Raw genomic sequence first — 20,007 nt, forward strand, 5'->3', positions numbered from 1 at the left:
CTCATTGGGCTGTGGTTTGCTGAGGAGGGGATTAGGAAATGTGTCTCAGCTGGAAGTGACCGCGGCTGAGCTACCGAGGTAAACAAGGGCTACCGACCTCTACGGAATTTGTTTATATGGGGGTATTTACTATTTTAAAAAGTGCAATAATCATTTGCAACGGTATAATGATAGTATCCGCTTATAGTGTAACGTAAACTTGCTGTTATAGCCGTTACATGTGCTGCTGTACCGCTCGCTGTCTGTCTGTCAAGTTTACTGTAATTAGTGAATTTGCACTGCCACATTTGGACATCTTACAAATGACCTAAACTGCCCTCTCGATTACCACACGGAGAATACAGCCAGGCCGTTGAATGCATTTTACAGTAATCTGTGTGTCGTGTACTCAGGGTTACAAGCGCTGATCGTCGCGTCCCTGCAGAGAGATTCGGTGTAGGAGATGCGAGCGGCGCTGCGCCTGGCAGTAGTGGCAGTCCCCATGGGTGTGCTGCTGTCCCGGACAATGGCGTGGATGTCCAGCGGCAAAACAAATCCAGAGCTTATCAGCAGGCTAAGGGGTAAAGGGTTTGAGCTTTGATATCTTTGTTGTTGTTTGTGACCTTTCTTGACCTTTCTAAACGAGGGTTGGGACTGTAGTTACATGTTGCACAGGTTGGTTTGGAATCATCATCTCCATTCATTCAACTCAGTATCAATACCTCTTTTTTTCTTCTTTTTCTGCCAGACCATGGCGTGATCCAGAGTGACAGAGTGTTCAATGCCATGCTGGCTACTGACAGAGGACTCTACTCGAGAGACTATCCATATGCAGACTCTCCCCAATCCATAGGTATTTATTTCAGAAGCACTTTCTAAACACATAAATGCATGTTACTGTCAATGCAATAACAAGAGCCTGGGTTTTTTCATCACATTGCATTGTTAAATAATAGCTGTTTTATAGAGAAAGATCTGCTACAACTTTGTTATTAAACGTTGTAATTACAGGCTACAGGGCAACCATCAGTGCACCACACATGGTGAGTAACAAACACTGAACAGTGCTGGGAGGACTAAATGGTTAAACAAAACTTAACAGAAGTTTTCCTGCTGGCTTTACTCGACAGCATGCTCATGCTTTGGAGCTACTAAGTGACAAACTAACTGAAGGAGCGTCGGCACTGGATGTAGGCTCAGGAAGTGGATATCTCACCGCCTGCTTTGCAAGAATGGTGAATTCTGTTAAAAATTTGAGAAGTTTCTTTCTAAAGCTTACCACTAGCTAGATGGTTTCACCCATGTATCATGTAACAGAGGTTAAACAGCTGCTTTTTACCATCATATGCAGACAGGGCCCACGGGTAGAGTGGTTGGCATTGAACACATCGACGAACTGGTTCAGATGTCAATCAAAAATGTTCAAGCTGACGACCCGGAGCTGCTGTCCTCTGGACGCATCAAACTAGTTGGTGAGTCAGGAGATGTCAAACTTAAAGTCATGCCACTTTTATCTATTGAGATTTAAAGCACATGGCTGCAAAAAAAATACAATTCATATCTGGGTATGCCCACAGTGGGAGATGGAAGACTCGGCTACCCAGATGGAGCGCCGTATGATGCCATTCATGTTGGTGCAGCAGCAGCCACTGTTCCTAAGGCTGTAAGGACACAGGCTCTTGTCAGAATAAAATGCAATAAAAATAAGCATAAGGCACTCATTCAGCTATAACTGAAGCCTGCAAACAAGGCACAGAAGGCTGTGGTGTATCTACAGCTATATTAAAGTCATTATAACCCAATCAGTTGTCTCTAAAATAACTTTATCAAGTATGTTAAGCTTCGAAGGTACTTGAAATGCATTCTAAAGACAGACTGCGCTGAATTAATGCCATGAATAAAGTGAAAAAGTATGAAACCTTTTTTTTTTTTTTTTTTTTTTTTTTTTTTTTTTTTTTAAATACTGTCTTTCCTTATGGAAGCTCTTGGAGCAGCTGAAACCAGGTGGGCGGTTGGTTCTCCCAGTGGGCCCTGATGGTGGCAGTCAGGTGCTAGAGCAGTATGATCGGCAGAGTGATGGGAGCTTCCTCAAGAAAGCTTTGATGGGAGTGGTTTATGTCCCCTTGACTGACAAGAGGCACCAGTGGCCTGGGTAAGAAAAAAAAAAAAGCCTTAAACCCCTTGAACTCTTACACAAAAAATGAGGAAGTCACCTGTGCCTGCTATCCTTCCTTCTCTCCCCAGAGGTGAGCTCTGACTGCAGTGTGGTTGCCCTTGCAGGAGGTGGCGTTGGTGCTGCGTCTCCGGGGCCCTGTAACACCTCTTATAGTTCAACTGAGCTTCTGTCTTAAGGACCACCTGCTCTGCTAGGTTGTCACCTAGCAACATGAAAGGAGGATATCGCTCTGTTTGCCTGGCCAGATTGTCTTCCAAGGGCGATAAAACAATGAGTGACTAAATAAGTCTTCAGCGGTCTACTGATTAGCCTCTTCCCAGAATCCTGTGATTCATTTAGAGTGATGCAAGTACAGTAGATCGGGGGGGGGGGAGAGGGCTGTACGCAGTATTATTTCTGGGGAAGTTTGTGAAGTGTAATAATGGGTTTGTTGAGATTACAGCATGAAAAGCTCTAAGATATGTGAATGCTTGTGCTGATTTCAGATGGATGGTAAAATTGTGTGTGTGTGTGTGTGTGGGGGGGGGGGAATTATTTGGATACATATGCAGTAATACTTGCAAAAGTTCAAACCTGGGAATTTTAATAAACGTTTAGCAAATTGACAAAGTAATATATTTTTGTGGGAAGAATGCTTCTTACTCATTTAACAATATGTGTGTGCAGAATAAATCACATGTGACACTGTAAATATAGAGCAGGGTTAGGAAGTTGTGCCAAAACATAATAATCTGATACATTTTTGGAATCATATAAGTAACGTAATCATATGTAAATATTGGATTTAATAATAAAACCAAGTAAATGAATATTTTAGTGACTGCTGTTATTCCAAAAAGACTGAAAATAAACACATAACTGGGGTAAACAAGCCTTTTTTGAGATGCTGTGCCATAAAGTGATTTCCTGTATTTAAACCATTTTAAATGTCTTTTAGGCCTATAATCTGTCATGAATTATACATTAATTGAACCAAGAAAACCATTTGAAGGGTAAAAACGAACTCATATCACTATAATGTAGGTGCAGTAACACAGAGTTTTAAAGACACTTGCAAAACAGGTAATTTCTTTATTTTATATATAACTTCATAAATCTATTTAATTACAGTCTATTAAATATAGGCAAACATTATGAAACGCATCAAAAATCACTTTGTGGCACAAAGAAGTATTAAGGGAATTGGTATCGTGAGAAGCTACAAGGACTAGAGCATAGAAACATGATCATGAACAAACACAAACACACTGTCATTTATATTTCGTGTGAATAGAACTTAATTTATAACAAAAATACATTTCATGACAAAAATAATACATTAAAACACATAAATAACAACAAACTGTCTACTTTTAATGGTTAAGTGCAAAATGGGATGCAGGATTGGGTTTGATAGTTTGGTTTAAACTTCAGGGAGCGCCGATTGGACTACAAACGTCATCACGGCGCGCGCGTGTGGCGAGAAGGACCTCTAGCTAACGAGCGATGCACGTGAGGGTGCCGTTTGGAAGCTTATTATCTTTCTTTCTGAGTCAGTGTGACGTTCATTGTCGCGGAGTTTATTTTGTTTCTGCCTGCGAGAAAGCGAATCGGTTTCTGAGTTTTCTTAATTCTCCACAGTGTAGAAAGAGCAGCTGGGCTATGGAGCGGGCGGGTATTGAGTCGGGAACACCGGGAAATGTAAACACGCCGGTGCCCTTGGAGCAAACTACAGCGGTAGAGGCGTCAGAAACTGGCAAACGCAAAAACGACGACACGGACGACAAAGAGACAAGCGGCAGAGGTAAGAGACGGAGAGGAGCCGGTGGGAAGAAGCTCCGTCCGGGGGAGAGATATATCCCCCCACCGCAGAAACGCAACCCAGGTGTGAGCTTTAGCCAAGAGCATTTCAACGAGACGTCATACTACTTCGAGGCTGGGCTTCGTAAAGTCTATCCGTATTACTTTGACTTTAAGACCTACTGCAAAGGTCGGTGGATTGGAACGAGCCTTTTGGATGTGTTTAAGAATGAGTTCAGAGCTGAGTCCATTGAGTATTATCAGAAGGCCGCTAAAGAGGGTCGCATCCGCCTCAACGAGACACCTGTGGAGGATCTATCTGTGGTGCTCAGGGTAAGTCTCATAAGTCCATAGTATAACCTATATAGGGGAGGTAAACGGGATCTAGTTAGCACTGACAGTTGCCCCTGTCAGTGCGCCCCAGGACAGCTGTGGCTACAATGTAGCTGCCATCACCAGTGTGTGAATGTGTGTGTGAATGGGTGAATGACTGAACGTGTAAAGCGCTTTGGGGTCCTTAGGGACTAGTAAAGCGCTACAAATACAGGCCATTTACCATTTGTGGGATACTAATACAAGGTATTGACTTTATGCCATGGCTACATTATTCACCAAATTCATGTTGCCAAATGATCAGTCAGTAAAATCTGATTACTTTTGTTCAATATTGTAGCTTGCATTGAAAGGATCAAATATTTGACATGTGGTAGCTGTAAAGAACAACCCTTCATGTCATTAAATTGGTAGCTATCCAAATCTTGATACTCTGATTTCTAAAATTCACTTGATTGTATTGGATGGCCTTGTTTGAGGTGGGCAAACACTTAAATTTTCCCTCACCATGCACAGAATAATGATCACTTGAGGAACACTGTACACCGCCACGAGCCCCCTGTAGTTGGCAGACCACTGGAGATTCTGGTAGATGATGGCGAAGTGCTTGTGGTCGATAAGCCTGCCTCCATCCCTGTGCACCCTTGTGGCCGATTCCGCCACAACACGGTGATTTTCATTCTGGGGAAGGAGTTTGGCATCTCTGAGCTGCATACAGTCCACAGGCTGGACAGGCTCACCTCTGGAGTCTTGCTGTTTGCCAGGACGCTTGAGACCTCTAAGAAACTGGACCAGATGGTGAGAGACAGACAGGTATGTTGAGCATGTTTTGCACTTTTGTGCGAGTCGGTTTTCAAAACGTCTCCACAGGTTTCTTACATCTTCTGTCTCTTTCAGCTTGAAAAGGAGTATGTCTGCCGAGTGGAGGGGGAGTTTCCACAGGATGAGGTGATCTGTGAAGAACCCATCCTGGTTGTTTCTTTCAAAATCGGCCTCTGTCGTGTTGACCCAAAAGGAAAGGAGTGCCGGACCGTCTTCCAGAGGCTTAGCTTTAACGGAAAAACAAGTGTGGTCCGCTGTTTACCCCTTACTGGTCGGACACACCAGATCAGGGTCCACCTTCAGTACCTGGGTTTTCCCATCCTTAATGATCCCGTCTATGGGTCATCAGCCTGGGGTCCTCACAGAGGGAAGGGGGGACTTGTGGGGAAGAGTGATGAAGAGCTTCTGCAGGCGCTGGTAGAAGAACATCGCTCTCAGGAAAATTTTAACATGCTGGATATTGCAGATGACTGCATTGGCATTGCACACAAGGCAGACAAAAATAAAGCCTCTGAGAAAATGGACAAATCAGCTGGAACCGCTGAATCTGACAAAAGCGGAGAAAGTTGTCCAGTACAGGTAGATGCTTGTGGCAGTGACAAGAAGTTAGATTGCATCGAGGCAGTAAATGACAACAACACCGTTAAAGACTGTCAGAACCCTCAACCAGTCAAATCACATGGAAATGAAACTGGGGCAAATGATTCTAGTCAGAAAACTCCCCCAGACCACCTATGTAGTGAATGTAAACTAGTGCGGCCAGACCCCACAGAGAAGGAACTCATCATGTATCTTCACGCTTTACGCTACAAAGGACCTGACTTCGAATATTCCACACAATTACCTGACTGGGCAAAAGAGGACTGGGTGGAGGCAGATTAGAACAGACCAGATGAACGCTGCTGACGGCTTTGACATTTAATCTTCAGACAATCATTAATCCTCAAGGAGATTTTGGTTTTTAATTTTTTTGATTTAGAACCAAAAACAAAAATGTTTTGCTGCTTTGAAAGCAAATATGAGTTAAGATTGGAGTGGTTCTCATTTCACCTTGAGGTCTATTTTAATTTAACATTATCCACAAAGTCTGTAATCTGTCTTGTACCACAGCGAACATTTGAAATAAATCGAAAGCCAGTCTGCAGGAAAATAAAATGTTTTATTTCATTTTTGTGAAAAATCAACATTGACAGCTATAAATAAGAGTGGTGGTGACCTTTATCTTTTTGTTTATAGAAAGCCTGTGATTGATTACCTTTGTCTATAAGGCAAGGTTATTCTGCTGAGTGACCCAAAGTGAAGGCTGGTTAAAGACGTTTGATTATACAGTCAAGATAACACCTCTGCAATGAAAAGTCTTGAAAATAACCTCGCTCATAGGCACATTTTATGGCAAATCTTTCTTCTTAAGGTCCTCGCTGAATCACAGCCACTGCACCTTCAATACTTCTTTGTTTTATACATATAAAGGACCATAAACATATAAAATTTTACTCTTAGGACACTTTTTTTTTTTTTTTTTTGCACATCACAAAATTTCAGCTGCTTTGAAACAACCGTTTGAAAGACATTTGACACATGCTGTTCATGTCATAAATACTGTTAAATGCTTTGCAGTGTGGATAAAGGTCGCCTGTCAGGAGTTTCTCTTAATACTGCAGCCAGATCTGTATGGGAAATTGACTGTTGATGCAGCTGCTTGTGATGGTACAATTACTGCATTTAAAACAGAAATTCAAGCTCCTCCTAATTCTGCTAAGGCTTACTGACATCTGTGGATCCTGAATAGTATGCACCTTAAGTGTATAAACCTTAGTGTTAAGTCTGTTAGACACCACTTTGCCCCTTGGAAATCAGCACGAGTGAACATTACATTGTTTTGGCACTGACACTAGAATAAACAGCATGACCGTTAATTTGAAAGTGAAACATTAAAAGCAAGCCAAGACACCACACATGATACACACTGCGAACTGTAGGTTAGTGATTCTCTACATTATCATCACAAAAGACATACTGTACATGTTATCCCCACAGAGTGCAGAACCCACTGACAGTTGTCTGCTTCTCTAAACGTGATAATGATTGAGTCATGCTCATAAACTGTTTGCGGCTTTGCGCGCAGGCACACCCCACGCAGCTCTGTCTCTTTATATCTCACATTTAAATCTATGAGTGCATATGGCTCATAGGGGTCAATCCCAGCTTGGAGAAACCCAGTCTGTGCAGAGCGTCCAGGTTCAGAAGTTAAAAAGTTCCAGGCACAAAGTAAGTTCTGCAGGCAGCAGGTGCAGCACTCGGATAGTTTCTGTGTCGATGACGAGCTGCAGTTAATATTCAAATGTGGCATTTGTTTAAAACTGTGGCTGGATAGAAAGCTTCATCTTTTGCTGTCATGCTTTCAGTTTTAACCTTTAGCTGAAGACACGCTCATGCTCTGACCTCATTTGTAACAAACGATGAAACAAGACTGGACAAACATGCTGTCGTGTTACATTTGCAGTTGGCTTGTATTTCCTTTGTGTAATATACAAATGTAACAATGTATGCTCCTTTTTCATCAACTGCGATTGTATAAGTTCAGTTGTTTTGGTTTTAATTTTTTTATATGTATAAATTAAGAGTCAGATCCACAGTGTTTTCAAGATTTTCTCCAGCTTTCTTTAACAAGTATCTTCCCGCTGTCCGTCTCTCTTTATCCAAACATCTGGTAAGTCTGGCTTACTGTTGGGTAAAATCACCACTTCCTCGCTGTGGCTGGTGCGACGCTTGCCACAAGTCTCATAAACGATTTCTTTCAGTGAGAGACGAAGTGCATCTCTCCTCCCATTAAGGTGTCCTGGCTGTAAGTGGACCTCCGCCTCTCCTTCTTGCTGCTGTGTGTTCGAAGATCCTGGTTCGATGTCACTGAGGCACGTTTCGCAGGACTCCTCCAGACCCTCACAGGAGCTCTGAGACAGGGAGAGGTGACGTCCTTTATGTGAGCGATGAGGGTGACAGCACCTCTCCCCTAAGGTATTTTCATCCTTGCAGAGTGATGACTGGTCAGTAGTCTCCAGTGTATGGCTGATGATGGTCTCCTCCATGCTTGATGATGAGGATGATGTATTGCTCCAGTGTTTCACCCTGACAGACTGACTCCTGCAGGTTTTACACAGCAACTTGTCCTTAGCTACATCTTCTTCAGCCAGGCCTGGTGGGCATAGAGTGTTTTCTTTGTAAGGAGATGAGGTCTGGACGGCTGGTGGTGGTTGGCAGATTTTCTGTTGATGGCTACATGTCTCCTCACTCTCCCCATCCATGGTATTCCTTGCCACATCTCCCTCACAGTACTCAATCTCATCAGAAAGCACAGAGGGCCGGTTTGACAGTTTACTGGTGCAGGTGCTGTTCTCAAAGCTGTCACTCAGGCGATAGGCCAATGGCTGCAGCTCGTACTGCTCGGGCCCTCGATTCCCGCAGCCACTTCCTGCAGTCTGTTTCTGCCTGTGCTGACGATGGTTGGGATAGAGATAACCGCCTGCTTCTTTGTCATAACTCCTCCTCACTCTAGATTTACCAAATGCCCCGTTAGCCGCAGAAGTCGACAAAGAGCCAGGATCAGAACAAGAAGAAAGCATACCGTCCGTTTGGTCGGAAAAACACGGCAGCGTGATCATTCCACAGTTTTTCTGGGGTCCACAAAAACAGCACAGGGACTGGAAAAAGAAGGTTGCAAATCCACACGCTACACATTTGACCAAAAACAGAAAAATCCCAAGCTTTCTGAAGAACAAGGCCGTGGCAGGTAACATGATGATCCCTATGAAGAAAAAAGCACCAGAAACTATTGCTACAGGACATCCCATCCTTTTAGTGGCATGTGCTACTTTCCCAATTTTATCTGAATGTGGAGCTAAGCTGTAGGATATGCAATAGTTGGCAATAAAATCGACTGACAGCCCTGCGGCAGATGATATAAACAGAGCCTCTGTGCCACACAGCTGCCATTCAAGAAGAACAAGGAGGCCGACAGTGACAAACACACTGCCTCCTACAGCTATTGTTCCATATATGCTCAGTGGAATATTCCATGTGGTTAAAAGAAGCAAAGCACATGTGAGTGCTACTGAAAAGCCAGCTACTACTAGAGTCTCTGAGCTTAAAGACTGCTGCAGGTCAAAAAGAGACAGCTGACTGATGAACCAGCCGTTCTCCAGCCCTTGTGGTGCTCCTGATATCTCTCTGTTAAACCATGTCAGGATTTCTCTGTAAAAAACACTGGTTCTGCTAAAGTTGAAGCTGTAGAAGTATGTAGTTTTGAATGCCAGCACGAGGGCAGCAACCCTGCCATCTGGCTGGAAGTACACCCCTCCGCTGTGTGCCAGATGGCCCTCGGCATACCTCTCTGCCAGCATCATGCTTAGGCAGTTCTCAAAAACGCTGGGAGGGTAGGGGAATGGGATGTCATTACAGCAGAAATGAAGGGCGTCATCGCTCTCTGAGCACCTCCTGACAGATATCCAGTGTATTAGCTGCTCTACGAGGCAGATATTATCTGTCATTGCATCTTTATCTTCAGGTGATGAAGGAGAGTGAAAGCTTTGGTTCTGAACCCGTCCACACAGCTCCCGCAACCAAACCTGAGCATCAGGTCGGCTCATGTTAAAGTCAGGGTCAAGAACTAAAGAGCCATTGCTTCTTGGGTTAAAGTGGTCTCCGTTGTCAGTCGGTTTGATGCCCCAAACAAGCAACAACGTAACAGGCTTATCCTCTCCATTTCTCTGCCTCTCAAACATGAACATGTGATGGTACTCTGCGTCATATCGCTCAAATGGGTGACTGGAGCGGAACAGTTGGGTGACCCTGCTCTCAAGAGCTGGCAGCTTCATGCCCGGGTCTATGCATGACATGTACATGCCTCCAGCAGCGAGCACTGCAAACCAGCAAACCCAAATGTATCTAAACTTTACAACTCCACAGGGCAGGATTTTCAGAAATAATAAATTGGAGGTGTCAGTGAGACCACGATTTAATTCTCTCAGCTTCTGCCCAAGGCTGAAGAGGCATCTCTTGCGTGAACTCGTGTCCCAAAAGCCACCAGTGCTTTTGGAGCAGCAGGGGTTCCATCCTTGCGCTGCCGCAGATGCAGAAGACATTTTTGTGTAGCGCTCACGCAGAATGAACGAACACGGCAGCCACACCAATGCCAAGAGGGAGCTGATTACAGAGGCAGTTCCGAGATAAATGGAGAAGCATCTGATTGCTGTGATGCTGCTGAGATAACCAGAGAAAAAAGCTGCACTGGAGGTCAGCCCTGATGCTAAAATCAAATAGCCTACTTCCTGCAAAGCTCTGTTTACTCTCTTTTCCAGGGAAGCTGAAGGATTTTGGGATAGCTGCAGATTCCAAAAGTCAGTAAAGATGAAAACCTGATTGGAGCAGCTTCCCAAGAGAATAAGAGCTGCTGACAGGTTGACCAGAGGAAAGAAAGTCAGACGAAATGCTACTTTGTAGAAAAAATAGGATGTTAGAAGGGAGCCGGTGATTGCTATTACAGATAGCGCTACTATGAAGAGCGAGTGGAGGTATAGAGCCATAGTGAACAGAAGTGATACAACAGCTAGGAAAGGGTAAACTGAATCTCTTGTCAGGTAATACTCAAACAGAGCCTGCTTAATGCCAAAGTCTATGCCAGTAATAGTCGTATTATTGTAGGTTAGATCCCTGCCTTCAAGGCTATTCATGTATATCTCCATCATATGTTCTCCTTTGTCTACAGGTAGGAAAAGAAGACTGTACTTCAGTGTGGGAATTTGGTATTCAACAGTCTGCGGTCCAAGAAAGTCTTTGTCAACCAGAAAGTGCAGGATTTGAAACACCACGCGGGATTGTTTGCAGCGGGAGGGAACCGAGGAACAGCTGCCATGTTTGGGTCTCTGGGCACAGGCTTCAACTAGATGTCCTTCATGATAGTATGGCGCACATTTCCGCAGAAGGTTCAGAGACTCAGAAACCTGGTATGAGAGAAAGACAATGGAAAATAAAACCACAAGATAACACAACAGAACTGAGGTATAATTAAGTGCTTACTGAGTTTGCATTGCTCACACATATCCATGCTCCTTTAACCTTTTGTAAAATAAGCACATTTTATTTCTGAAAGAAAATTAAATGCCACGTCACAGGGATATCTGCATAATAATGCTTTACCAGCTGATGTCCTCAGTTGGACAACAGTCGACTGACCAACTACACTCACTACAGACGAACAGCAGCCAGAGTTGTTTGCCCTGCAGTGGCCTCCGTAGCTACAATTATGCACTTGATTGGAATCTACTGACATCTAAAGGTGAGATTTCACACACAGTATATTTAAACTGAACGTGGTTTAATTTGATTTTTGCTCATTATGACTGGAGGTGCAGTTAAAAGCTTGTAATGGTCAACTTTCTGCTTGGGTTACTTTACCAAACAACTCTGAGGACAAGATCAGGTTTTCAAATGTCTTCTTGAACGTGACAAGACATCCACCTACAAAGTACAATTTACAAAATAAAAAGGACTGGTCTGATGAGCTGATATCCCTTTGCCTGTTTTATTTTGTTTTGTTTTATAATTTTGAAAATGAGAAGAAAGCTTCAGTACTTGCTGTGAGGTGAGGCTGAGGCAGCGGGAGGCATTAGTAAGGACTGCCAAGTAATTCCCCAGAGACCAGCTTGGACAACAGCCGCTCTTGGACATTCCCTCAGCCTTCACCCTCACATGCTGCTGGCACAGGTCCTGGAACTGGGCCTGGGAGCGAATCTGTTTCAAAGGAGGCAAAGGTTTTTTTGAATGCATGCCCAGATTTAAAGCTATTTCATAAAAAAAAAGAACTAATTTCACACAAGATGATGTAGAGTGATTTTTATTGGAGGAGATGGATTAAAATGTGGAACACAGCCACTGTATTAAACTGAAAAAGTGAGAGAGAGAGGAGACGATGACTAAATGTTTCAGCAAAGTTGACAGAGAGGAGTGAGTAGAACATGACGAACCCTGGATTGTTCCATCTCACACATGGCGTGGATCGCCTTCAGACTCCAGAGACTGGCTGAGTTTTCTGATCGAAACACCAGCTGGGCAAAACGCTCGCCTGTGTGGAGAGAGACAGATGGAGTCTCCATACAGGAACAAGATGACCAGCCGTGATTCCTCAGTTCACAGGGGTGGTCAGAAATGCTCAGAATGTTTGCAGACCCTTGTCAAGGGCTCTGAGGTATGAATCCTTAGGGATGAAAGCAAGCAAACTACATATTTTGTGTGTTTTATCCTGGCGTCAGTGTTGGATGTGAATAGAAATTAGCCAACTTCAATAAAATGCAAACCTAGGGCTTGGGATTGCTAATAAATCTATTTAGGGAGCTTTCCGTATTTTAAAAAGAAGTCTTTGATCTAACAGAAAACTATATCAAAGCAGAGCTTAAAGAAGAAAATCAGGAATACCATTCCCAAAGAATAGCTCTCAAAAAACTTCTTTGATCTGCAACTTTTCTTTGTGAACTTGTATTTAAGTGGTCACTTTTATGTTGTTTATGTCTTTCATTCTAAGTTTGCAGAGACCACTAATGACTCTTTACTAAGCTCCAGTGTTTTTCCCAACATTCACAGTTTTTAAATACAGTTTATAGAGGTGGATTAAATTGAAATGAATCGGCTGCATTCACATATGCATAGTTATCTCCTTTTAATTTTCTAATGTTTAGTTTGTCATGGCCAGCATAGATACATATTACTCTTAACCCTTGTAGATCTACAGTGTGAAAACAACGAGATTTCATTTGTTTAAGTTTTAAAAACATAAAAGTTTATTTTACTGAAAAGCTTAAACTGATCAGGGTTTTCTCACCTGGAGAATCGCAGAGGAAGGTGTCTAGAGTGGAGTCCCTGGCCAGCATCCTTTTCATTCGAGCTTTGGAGGTGTCGTGGCCACTGCTACTTTCTCTGCTGATAGTTCCTCCAAATCTAACACATATAAAACCAGACAGATGCCCTTTTTAGCATTTTGATTTTAACATTTTTTTAATTTGCAATATTTTTTTAGCACTTGGGATAAGCACAATAGACACTAGCTGTTTGTTTTTCCATTATTATTCATGCTGCTTATTTATAAACTCTGTGGGAATACTGCAAAGTTAGGATTCAGTTAAAGTCCAACATTCAGTCTTCCTCTGTCTTGGATTTCTCTTCCATAAACTTCCATAAGAGGTAGATGTGAGAGTGTGAATGGTTGTCTACCACTCTGTGTTAGCCCTGTGTTACACACTGTTCAGGTTGTACTCTACCTTAAGGATCCAACACAACTTAGTAAGGCCCAAATTAATTATTGTTTTATTATTTCCCAATACAGAAACCAGAACTTGAAAGAGGGTGTGCATTCTTTTTGTAATGACTGTGTGTAGTGTGTCTGCATACAGTCACTATTGCCAAAGCTTTTACTGCAAGTAATTATAATAATATGTTATCAGTCTTCAGGTTGCTCAAATCCATTTCTACAGCAGCACATCTGTGCGTCTGTCAGTGGTGCAGTCTGTGCTTCACTCCGCGAAAACCTTCTGCTGACCTTTTACTGAGCTGCTGTGGTAAAAGAGACAGTTTTTTCCCAGGGCCAGTGTTCTCCTGCAGCTTGGACAAGCTCGACATGCGAACTCCGATGTATGTTCCTCGTGGCTGAAAGCCCTGTAGAAAGAGAGCACTTTCAAACACAAGCAGACATCACAGTGAAAGGCAGTACAGATGCTGTTACCATTTAACAAAATGCATCCACTGATATAATCAGCATCAAGCAAATTAAATGCTGTCTAATAAACATGTATATACGCAGCCTGTATTTGCTTATATTTTTACTGAGTGGTGTTTATAAAAAGAAAGCAGCACTCTTATCATTGGCATAATCGTACTTCTTTTCTTATGTAAATCATTTTTAGCTTTGCCGTTCATGATTCATTGTTGTGAGTCGCTTGTTGAGACTTGAGAATGATTTCTTAATCAGTGTTTATCCTGTAAACATGCATCTCAAAGGTGAGAAGGTGTATTTAATTAAGATGACAGCAAGTGTGATCTAATTCAGAGCGGCTCATTGAATCTGAGATTAGACTGAACTAAAAGGATATGGCTGAAATCATGAGTCATTAGCAGAACAGTAATTAACCACACTCAGCCTAAGGTGGTGAAGGATGTTTGTGTTGTTGATTTAACAGAACCTGACAGTAGAGATACATGTGCTGCAGCAAGAAAATTAGGATTAAAATTTGAAGATTGCTTGTGTGTACAGGCTTGAGTGTTCTTGTTTTCATGGCCCAGTGGGGACTTTAAACCAATTGTAAAGCAAACCATGGGGGCCTTCTCTGACTAAATTTTGACATAAAGGATGTACACTCTGGAAGAGACTACTAGCAATGGGGAAGGCATAGATCATGAAGTCACAGTTGGAGCTAGGGAATGCATTTAATGAATATTAAAATTTGTGAGTGTGCACATGTATTTGAGACTAACCAGTAATGGGTCAGAGAAGTCTGGCAGTGGGCCAATCAAGAATGCAGCCAGTGAGCATCCCAGCAACAGCACAGCACAACCAATCAGAACCACCAACGGGTAGTCCACTATCACCTGGGAATAACTGTTAAATAAAATACCGCAAAAGAATCAGGCTGTGTCGCTGAAGAAAAGAGAATCATCATGATGAAATTAAGAGAGACCTGCAGTACTTTTGGGCTTTTAAGATAAAAAAGGGTTTTCACACTTACTTTCTAAGGATACAGTACAGTCCCCCATCCCTGTTCACAAAAGAAAACTGTTATCAGTAACAAAAAAAATAATTATTATCATTATAATGACTCTGTGCACATGTGGGAAAAAACAAGCAAATTTGTTGATTCATTTTCTTCTATAAGAGCTCTGACCTCATCTAACCAGCAGCTCTTACACAAGCCTAAAACCAGATTAAAACAGAGAGGTGATCGAGCTTTTGCAGAATCAGCAACACATCAATGGGATAATCTACCTATCTTCATATCCACACAGCTCCGGCGGTACACATTTAAATCTTTATTAAAAACACATTTATTCTCCTTGGCAGTGTGACATCCACTTAAAGGATTGCATTTTATGGTCTGTTTTTATTTTGATTTCATTTTATTGTTATCTTATTTTATTTATTGTCCTTTAATGTTATGTATTGCTTTCAATTTTTTCTGGATTTCAGTGTAGTTTTCTTGGGGCAATATGCTTTTAATGTACAGTGCTTTGGTCAACTCTATTGTTTTAAATGTGTCATATAAATAAATGTGACTTTTGACCTCTTCCCACAAGGTAGTTGAGACATGTATTAAGTATGAAGCTATGGCCAAGCACAAGTAAGCCGAAAAGGAACGAAACAGCAGATTTGTCTCTCTTTTTTTTTTTCTTTAATGTAATCAAATCCGACTGTCGGCACCACTGAAGCTCTTTAATTCTCCAGTTTGTTGAATACACACACAAAAAATTGAAATGCAGACAATGACTTTTGAACTATCTACTTTCAGGTAAAACAGCCAAAAAAAGCCAAAGTATATTTTCCAAAACACACCTTACTGTCACCACATGTTGCTGCTTTGGTTTCTGTGTCCCACCTTCATTTGACCCGTGCAGCCAGTGACATCTCACCGGTCCATGGCAGGATGACTGATGGGCAGAACCACAGCTGTGTCCCACTTTTACAACAATTCCTCCTTCATCATTAGGAACGCTGGTGTTTGAATGACAGCTGTGGCAGGCATTTGATTTGATTGGCCCACAGTGACTGCAGTGTGGACATTTTAGAAGCTGGGGACTCTGGGGAACCTAAAGGAGGAAGGAAGATAACAATATGACTGTTGATGTCACTGCCTTCCAAATCCACCACCTTATTTAATGCATCCCTATATATGCTAAGGTATACTTGGTGATAGAGCTGAAAGGAAGAAGAGGGTCTGCCAAGGCTGCTGCAGCTGTCACATAGCTCCCCTTCAGGCTGGATGACAGTCAACTGGGCCTCAGCAGAGCTGTCAGGGGGGCACAGAGAAACTGTCGGGATCTCACTAAGGAGAGACGTCGGATGGGGAGAAGAGGAAGACAATGAAAATATAAAAATATGGAAATATATTAACAGGAGAGAGGATATGATTGACAGTGGTAGCAGTGAAAGAAGCAGCAGCTCTTTTCAAATGAAGGTGCAAAAGTTCAGCTTGTAAACAATGACTGACAACTCAGTTTCTTGAATGCACTTCTTGCCTTACTTCATCTGATTTTCAACGGCGAATTGAGCAGCCCAGCTGAGCTAATGAGGTAAGGAATGGATTTCTGGATAACATGCTGTAGCCACTGGAAGGAAGAAGGGCCAATTAAAACAGAAGGTAGGAGGAAGGAGAAGGAATCGAGAATGAGCGAGAGAGTGAGACTTTTTTCACTTCATGTCACCATCATTGGGGTAGGTGGTTATTTAGGATGGCACACAAGACAAGACTGAGGGATGGTTCGTGGCTAACGGCAGCATTCAGTAGTTGTTTTTATATTTTTCTCATTTTGCAGCTCTTGTGAAAACTGTCTGTCTTTGGTCATGTTAAAAGCATTCTTCTGTGGATAGCTGTGTCGGTTTATTGCATTCACCACTTTAGCCCACACAGTTATGGAAAGGCTCACATGTCCGCTTGTTTAGTTCCCTGAAGATGAGTCCTACTGACTTCCGTGATCCTTTGAGTTTTTTTCAATGACATTCACTTAAGCCACTTTTTTTTTCTTTTCTTTCCATTTCTATTTTTATTGGGCATCATGGTTCTAATCTGGGACCTCCCCAGCAGCAAGGCCTGACTACAAAGCAAAGCAGAACAGAGCAGGCTGTAATGACAATGGACAATGACAGAGATGATAGGGATTAACTTAGACTCATGAAAAAAAAGGAGTAGCTAGGAAAAAAGTGGGTTGCAAAGCGTCTTGTAATGGGATTCTTGGCTGTGCTTGACCTTATAGCCTGCCTGCACTAATGCTCTGTGTTATTCTATGGATTGTCATGAAATATAAAGACAGTGTTCACAAAAAACAACAACTAAACTAATTACACAGTGTGGCTGTAGACTCTTGTTTTATATTCCATTCCTCCTCTATCACATGTCCTTAAAATCATTCATTCATTTAGTTTTATTTCACTTTCTACCCCCAAAATTACGTTACATAAAAACAACAGAAAATAAAGAGACCTAACAGGATAGCTGCGTATTCCTTTGGCTGTAGCTCAGGAAAGTGGGCATGAGCTCCTTAAAGTCAACCACATGCTTGTTTTTCCACGCAAGACTGGATGCAACCGCACTTCCTGCCTAGTCACCATGGCGACAGAGTAAGTCAACAGAGCTTAATTGACCTCACAAGGTTTTATTTGCATCTCATAATAAGGAGAACAAATGATGATGAGCAGTCTGCTGAATTGGTAAACATAAGCAGAGGGATTATGGAGTTTATTAGTGGAGCCAAGTGAAGAAGAAAACCTCAGAGTTTTGTCTTCATGTTACAATAAAATTGTGTTATGACCTAAATAATAAATACCCCGCAAAGTCCTCAGAAGCTCTTAATCGCAAAGCATTTGTTCATCTACTAGTTTGACCTATTTAGACGCTGACGTGAGTGAATAAACAAACAAAATGAAGCTACTTCAGAGTGTAAATACTTTATTTTCACTGTAATCACAAGAAACTCAGTCCATCCAGTGTTTCACTACAGCTTAGAATTGATGCAGGAATATAATTAAAGATACTAGGAGACACTGCCTGGCTGCCTCTTGACCACAGGGTGTGGGATATCAGTGTTTGACCCTGAGTTTTCATCTTAATGGTTTCCACAGAGCTGGCCAACCCAGGCAAACACACTAACAAAGGAATTCAATTCTGGAGCTTATCAATAATTCAGCGGACGAATACAAAAATACATCCAAAAAGGTGTCACCAAGCTACTCCCGACACCTAGGACAAAAATGGGAAACTGGCAGCGTGCCCTGAAATCAAAATGACCTCATAAATCAGAGTTTACATCAGAACAGCAGAGTGCACAGCTGAAACAAAAGCTGCTCGTTTTTCACCGTGCACACACTCTGTTGCCAGATTATTAGTCCTCTTAAAATAATGAAGTCTCATATAACAACTATAAATAATCAGTGATGCTAGACCATGTCATTAATTATTAGAAACCCCTCTTATTATTACATCTCAGACTCATCGGAAAATACAGCCAGCACCAAGCAGTTTCAGCAAAAACTGATAACTGTGACTTGAGGAAGGTGCTGGGTATTTCTGGGCTGTTATTAGACTTCCATTACAATGACATACGAATGAATAGTTTAAATTAGAGTTTATTAATTTTTCAAGCTTCAAATTTATCATGTTAATTTTTTTTAAAACGTAGAGTTGAAATTGTAATGTTTCGCCCTCTGAATGAAGTGGAAAAGAAGCACAAATCAGGTTTGCGCTTCTGTACAGTCCTTCATATGACTGCTGAGTGTGTGATATTGAGTTGGAAACTGAGTGTATAAAATCACCTTAAAGTTGTTCAAAGGTGGCCCCTCTAAGGCTTAAAGGCTGTCAGCTGTACTTTCTGTCTCTCTCTCCAAACATTTCCCTTTAGATCTTTGTCTGTTTTCTTGTCTACAGCACGCTTCGTGCATCAACTGTCTGGATGTCAGTCAATGTCATGTCTCTCAAAATTTCCTAACCTGAAAATCACGCATATAGACACGCTGAAGAACTGTGCAAAAGCACACTCTGTATGCAGAGTGCTGACTGTTAACCTTTAAAAGCCTGAGGTATCATTAGAGTAAAAATGTGATGCTCTGTCTCTGCATATAGGTGACAAAACCAAGTGAGGAGTGTTCATGGAGAGAGAAATAATAATAATAATAATACTAATAATGTGGCCTGTTGCTGAGCTGAAGGGTGACAGGTCTCAGCTGTTTCCAGCCCTGCTTTCATGTTTGAAGCCTCTTATCCATTAGATTTTTTTACAAGCTGAGAACAAAGTGAGTGACAGGGTGACATCAGTGACCCAAAGAAGCAGTTTGACTAAAGCAGCAGGATGACACTGAACAGATCGCAAAGAGCTCCAGCCAACTATTTATGAGCTGCTCACTGAATCCTGCAAATCTGTCAGAAGCAGAAAGGGAACGGTCTTTTGTATGGTGGTAAATTAAAGTAGGCACTCAGGGTACTAGCTCTGAGTATCATAAAGCACTTATATGGAGTGTGCTATCACTGAAAACGCAGTGATTCAATATAAATTCTTAAAACTAAGACAGCAGCATATATGTTGTTGCAGTAATGTTGAAACACAAGAACAACAACAGCAGCAGCAGGAATCCTGTCGTGTACTGTTCCCACTGTCTACAGCAGAAACAGCTGGGTTCAGTAACCCACCATTCAGCGAAACTAGCAGCAGCCAGGGGGGTAAAAAAACACACACACACCTTGATGTCTGCTTTTAACATCCATTCATTTTCGCTACTGATCAAGTTACACAGTAAGCTTTTGGACGTTTCCACAAACAAGAAAGAAAAAACAACAACCCACCTTTTACAAGCCTCCCGAATTTCCTTTTCATCTACAGGAGAATCAACCATTACTATCGCGTCCGTGCTTTCTCCTATTATTGAGCAAGCATCCATCCTCCTCCCGATCCGCCTTTTTCTTTCTGATTATTTAAAAAAAATATATAAATCCCTTCTAATATCAGATCGGGTTAACTAAACGGTTAATTTTCTATCTGCCAGGACTGAGTCCACGAGGATCAAATGCTTGTTTCTGGGGCTTCTACTACAGAGCAGCACTAGGGCTGTTTGGGTTAATCTGCCCCGAGCTGCGCTCTGATTGGCGGAGCCCCGGTGATGCTGAGGAGGCTGTATG

The 20,007-nt window shown here is 42.1% G+C and overlaps 3 protein-coding genes across 5 annotated transcripts; 2 read left to right on the forward strand and 1 right to left on the reverse strand.

Moving 5' to 3' along the window:
- Positions 1–24: 24 nt before the first annotated feature.
- On the forward strand, positions 25–2,955 carry pcmtl (l-isoaspartyl protein carboxyl methyltransferase, like). Of its 3 annotated transcripts, none has more exons than XM_085342444.1 (9): positions 25–78; positions 393–560; positions 728–832; positions 991–1,022; positions 1,110–1,214; positions 1,331–1,451; positions 1,557–1,642; positions 1,962–2,131; positions 2,224–2,955. In XM_085342444.1, the coding sequence occupies exons 2-9, from the start codon at positions 443–445 to the stop codon at positions 2,234–2,236; spliced, it is 750 nt and encodes a 249-aa protein (XP_085198570.1). In that variant the 5' UTR covers positions 25–78; positions 393–442; the 3' UTR covers positions 2,237–2,955. The 3 variants fall into 3 exon arrangements, with proteins under 3 accessions (XP_085198570.1, XP_085198568.1, XP_085198569.1); XM_085342442.1 differs by having other exon boundaries at positions 2,260–2,955; XM_085342443.1 differs by lacking the exon at positions 25–78 and adding an exon at positions 81–122 and having other exon boundaries at positions 2,260–2,955.
- Positions 2,956–3,640: 685 nt separating this feature from the next.
- On the forward strand, positions 3,641–5,993 carry rpusd2 (RNA pseudouridine synthase domain containing 2). The gene is made up of 3 exons (XM_085343188.1): positions 3,641–4,267; positions 4,784–5,080; positions 5,165–5,993. Exons 1-3 carry the CDS (start codon positions 3,641–3,643, stop codon positions 5,969–5,971), a joined length of 1,731 nt encoding a protein of 576 aa, XP_085199314.1. The 3' UTR covers positions 5,972–5,993.
- Positions 5,994–7,752: 1,759 nt separating this feature from the next.
- Positions 7,753–19,769, reverse strand: disp2 (dispatched RND transporter family member 2). Its single transcript, XM_085343184.1, has 10 exons — positions 19,675–19,769; positions 16,029–16,167; positions 15,678–15,931; positions 14,857–14,886; positions 14,606–14,729; positions 13,674–13,789; positions 12,960–13,075; positions 12,109–12,206; positions 11,717–11,875; positions 7,753–11,085 (listed from the first exon to the last, which is right to left on the reverse strand). The coding sequence occupies exons 1-10, from the start codon at positions 19,767–19,769 to the stop codon at positions 7,753–7,755; spliced, it is 4,464 nt and encodes a 1,487-aa protein (XP_085199310.1).
- Positions 19,770–20,007: the final 238 nt, after the last annotated feature.

This window comes from Diplotaxodon limnothrissa, linkage group LG19 (genome assembly GCF_057381915.1).
Source record: "Diplotaxodon limnothrissa isolate DT_005_m linkage group LG19, D_limnothrissa_male_GT1.1, whole genome shotgun sequence".
Taxonomy (NCBI): Eukaryota; Metazoa; Chordata; class Actinopteri; order Cichliformes; family Cichlidae; genus Diplotaxodon; species Diplotaxodon limnothrissa.

Excerpts from the sequence above, each read along its gene's own strand:
- rpusd2 (XM_085343188.1), top strand. The coding sequence starts at position 3,641 with ATGCACGTGAGGGTGCCGTTTGGAAGCTTATTATCTTTCTTTCTGAGT. Across the intron at positions 4,268-4,783 it reads ATCTATCTGTGGTGCTCAGG|AATAATGATCACTTGAGGAA; the intron begins GTAAGTCTCATA and ends CACCATGCACAG. Across the intron at positions 5,081-5,164 it reads AGATGGTGAGAGACAGACAG|CTTGAAAAGGAGTATGTCTG; the intron begins GTATGTTGAGCA and ends TGTCTCTTTCAG.
- disp2 (XM_085343184.1), bottom strand. The coding sequence starts at position 19,769 with ATGGATGCTTGCTCAATAATAGGAGAAAGCACGGACGCGATAGTAATG. Across the intron at positions 12,207-12,959 it reads CTTCCTCTGCGATTCTCCAG|GCGAGCGTTTTGCCCAGCTG; the intron begins GTGAGAAAACCC and ends CTCTCCACACAG. Across the intron at positions 11,086-11,716 it reads TCAGCCTCACCTCACAGCAA|GTTTCTGAGTCTCTGAACCT; the intron begins GTACTGAAGCTT and ends CTCTCATACCAG.
- pcmtl (XM_085342442.1), top strand. The coding sequence starts at position 443 with ATGCGAGCGGCGCTGCGCCTGGCAGTAGTGGCAGTCCCCATGGGTGTG. Across the intron at positions 1,215-1,330 it reads CCGCCTGCTTTGCAAGAATG|ACAGGGCCCACGGGTAGAGT; the intron begins GTGAATTCTGTT and ends CATCATATGCAG. Across the intron at positions 1,452-1,556 it reads TGGACGCATCAAACTAGTTG|TGGGAGATGGAAGACTCGGC; the intron begins GTGAGTCAGGAG and ends GTATGCCCACAG.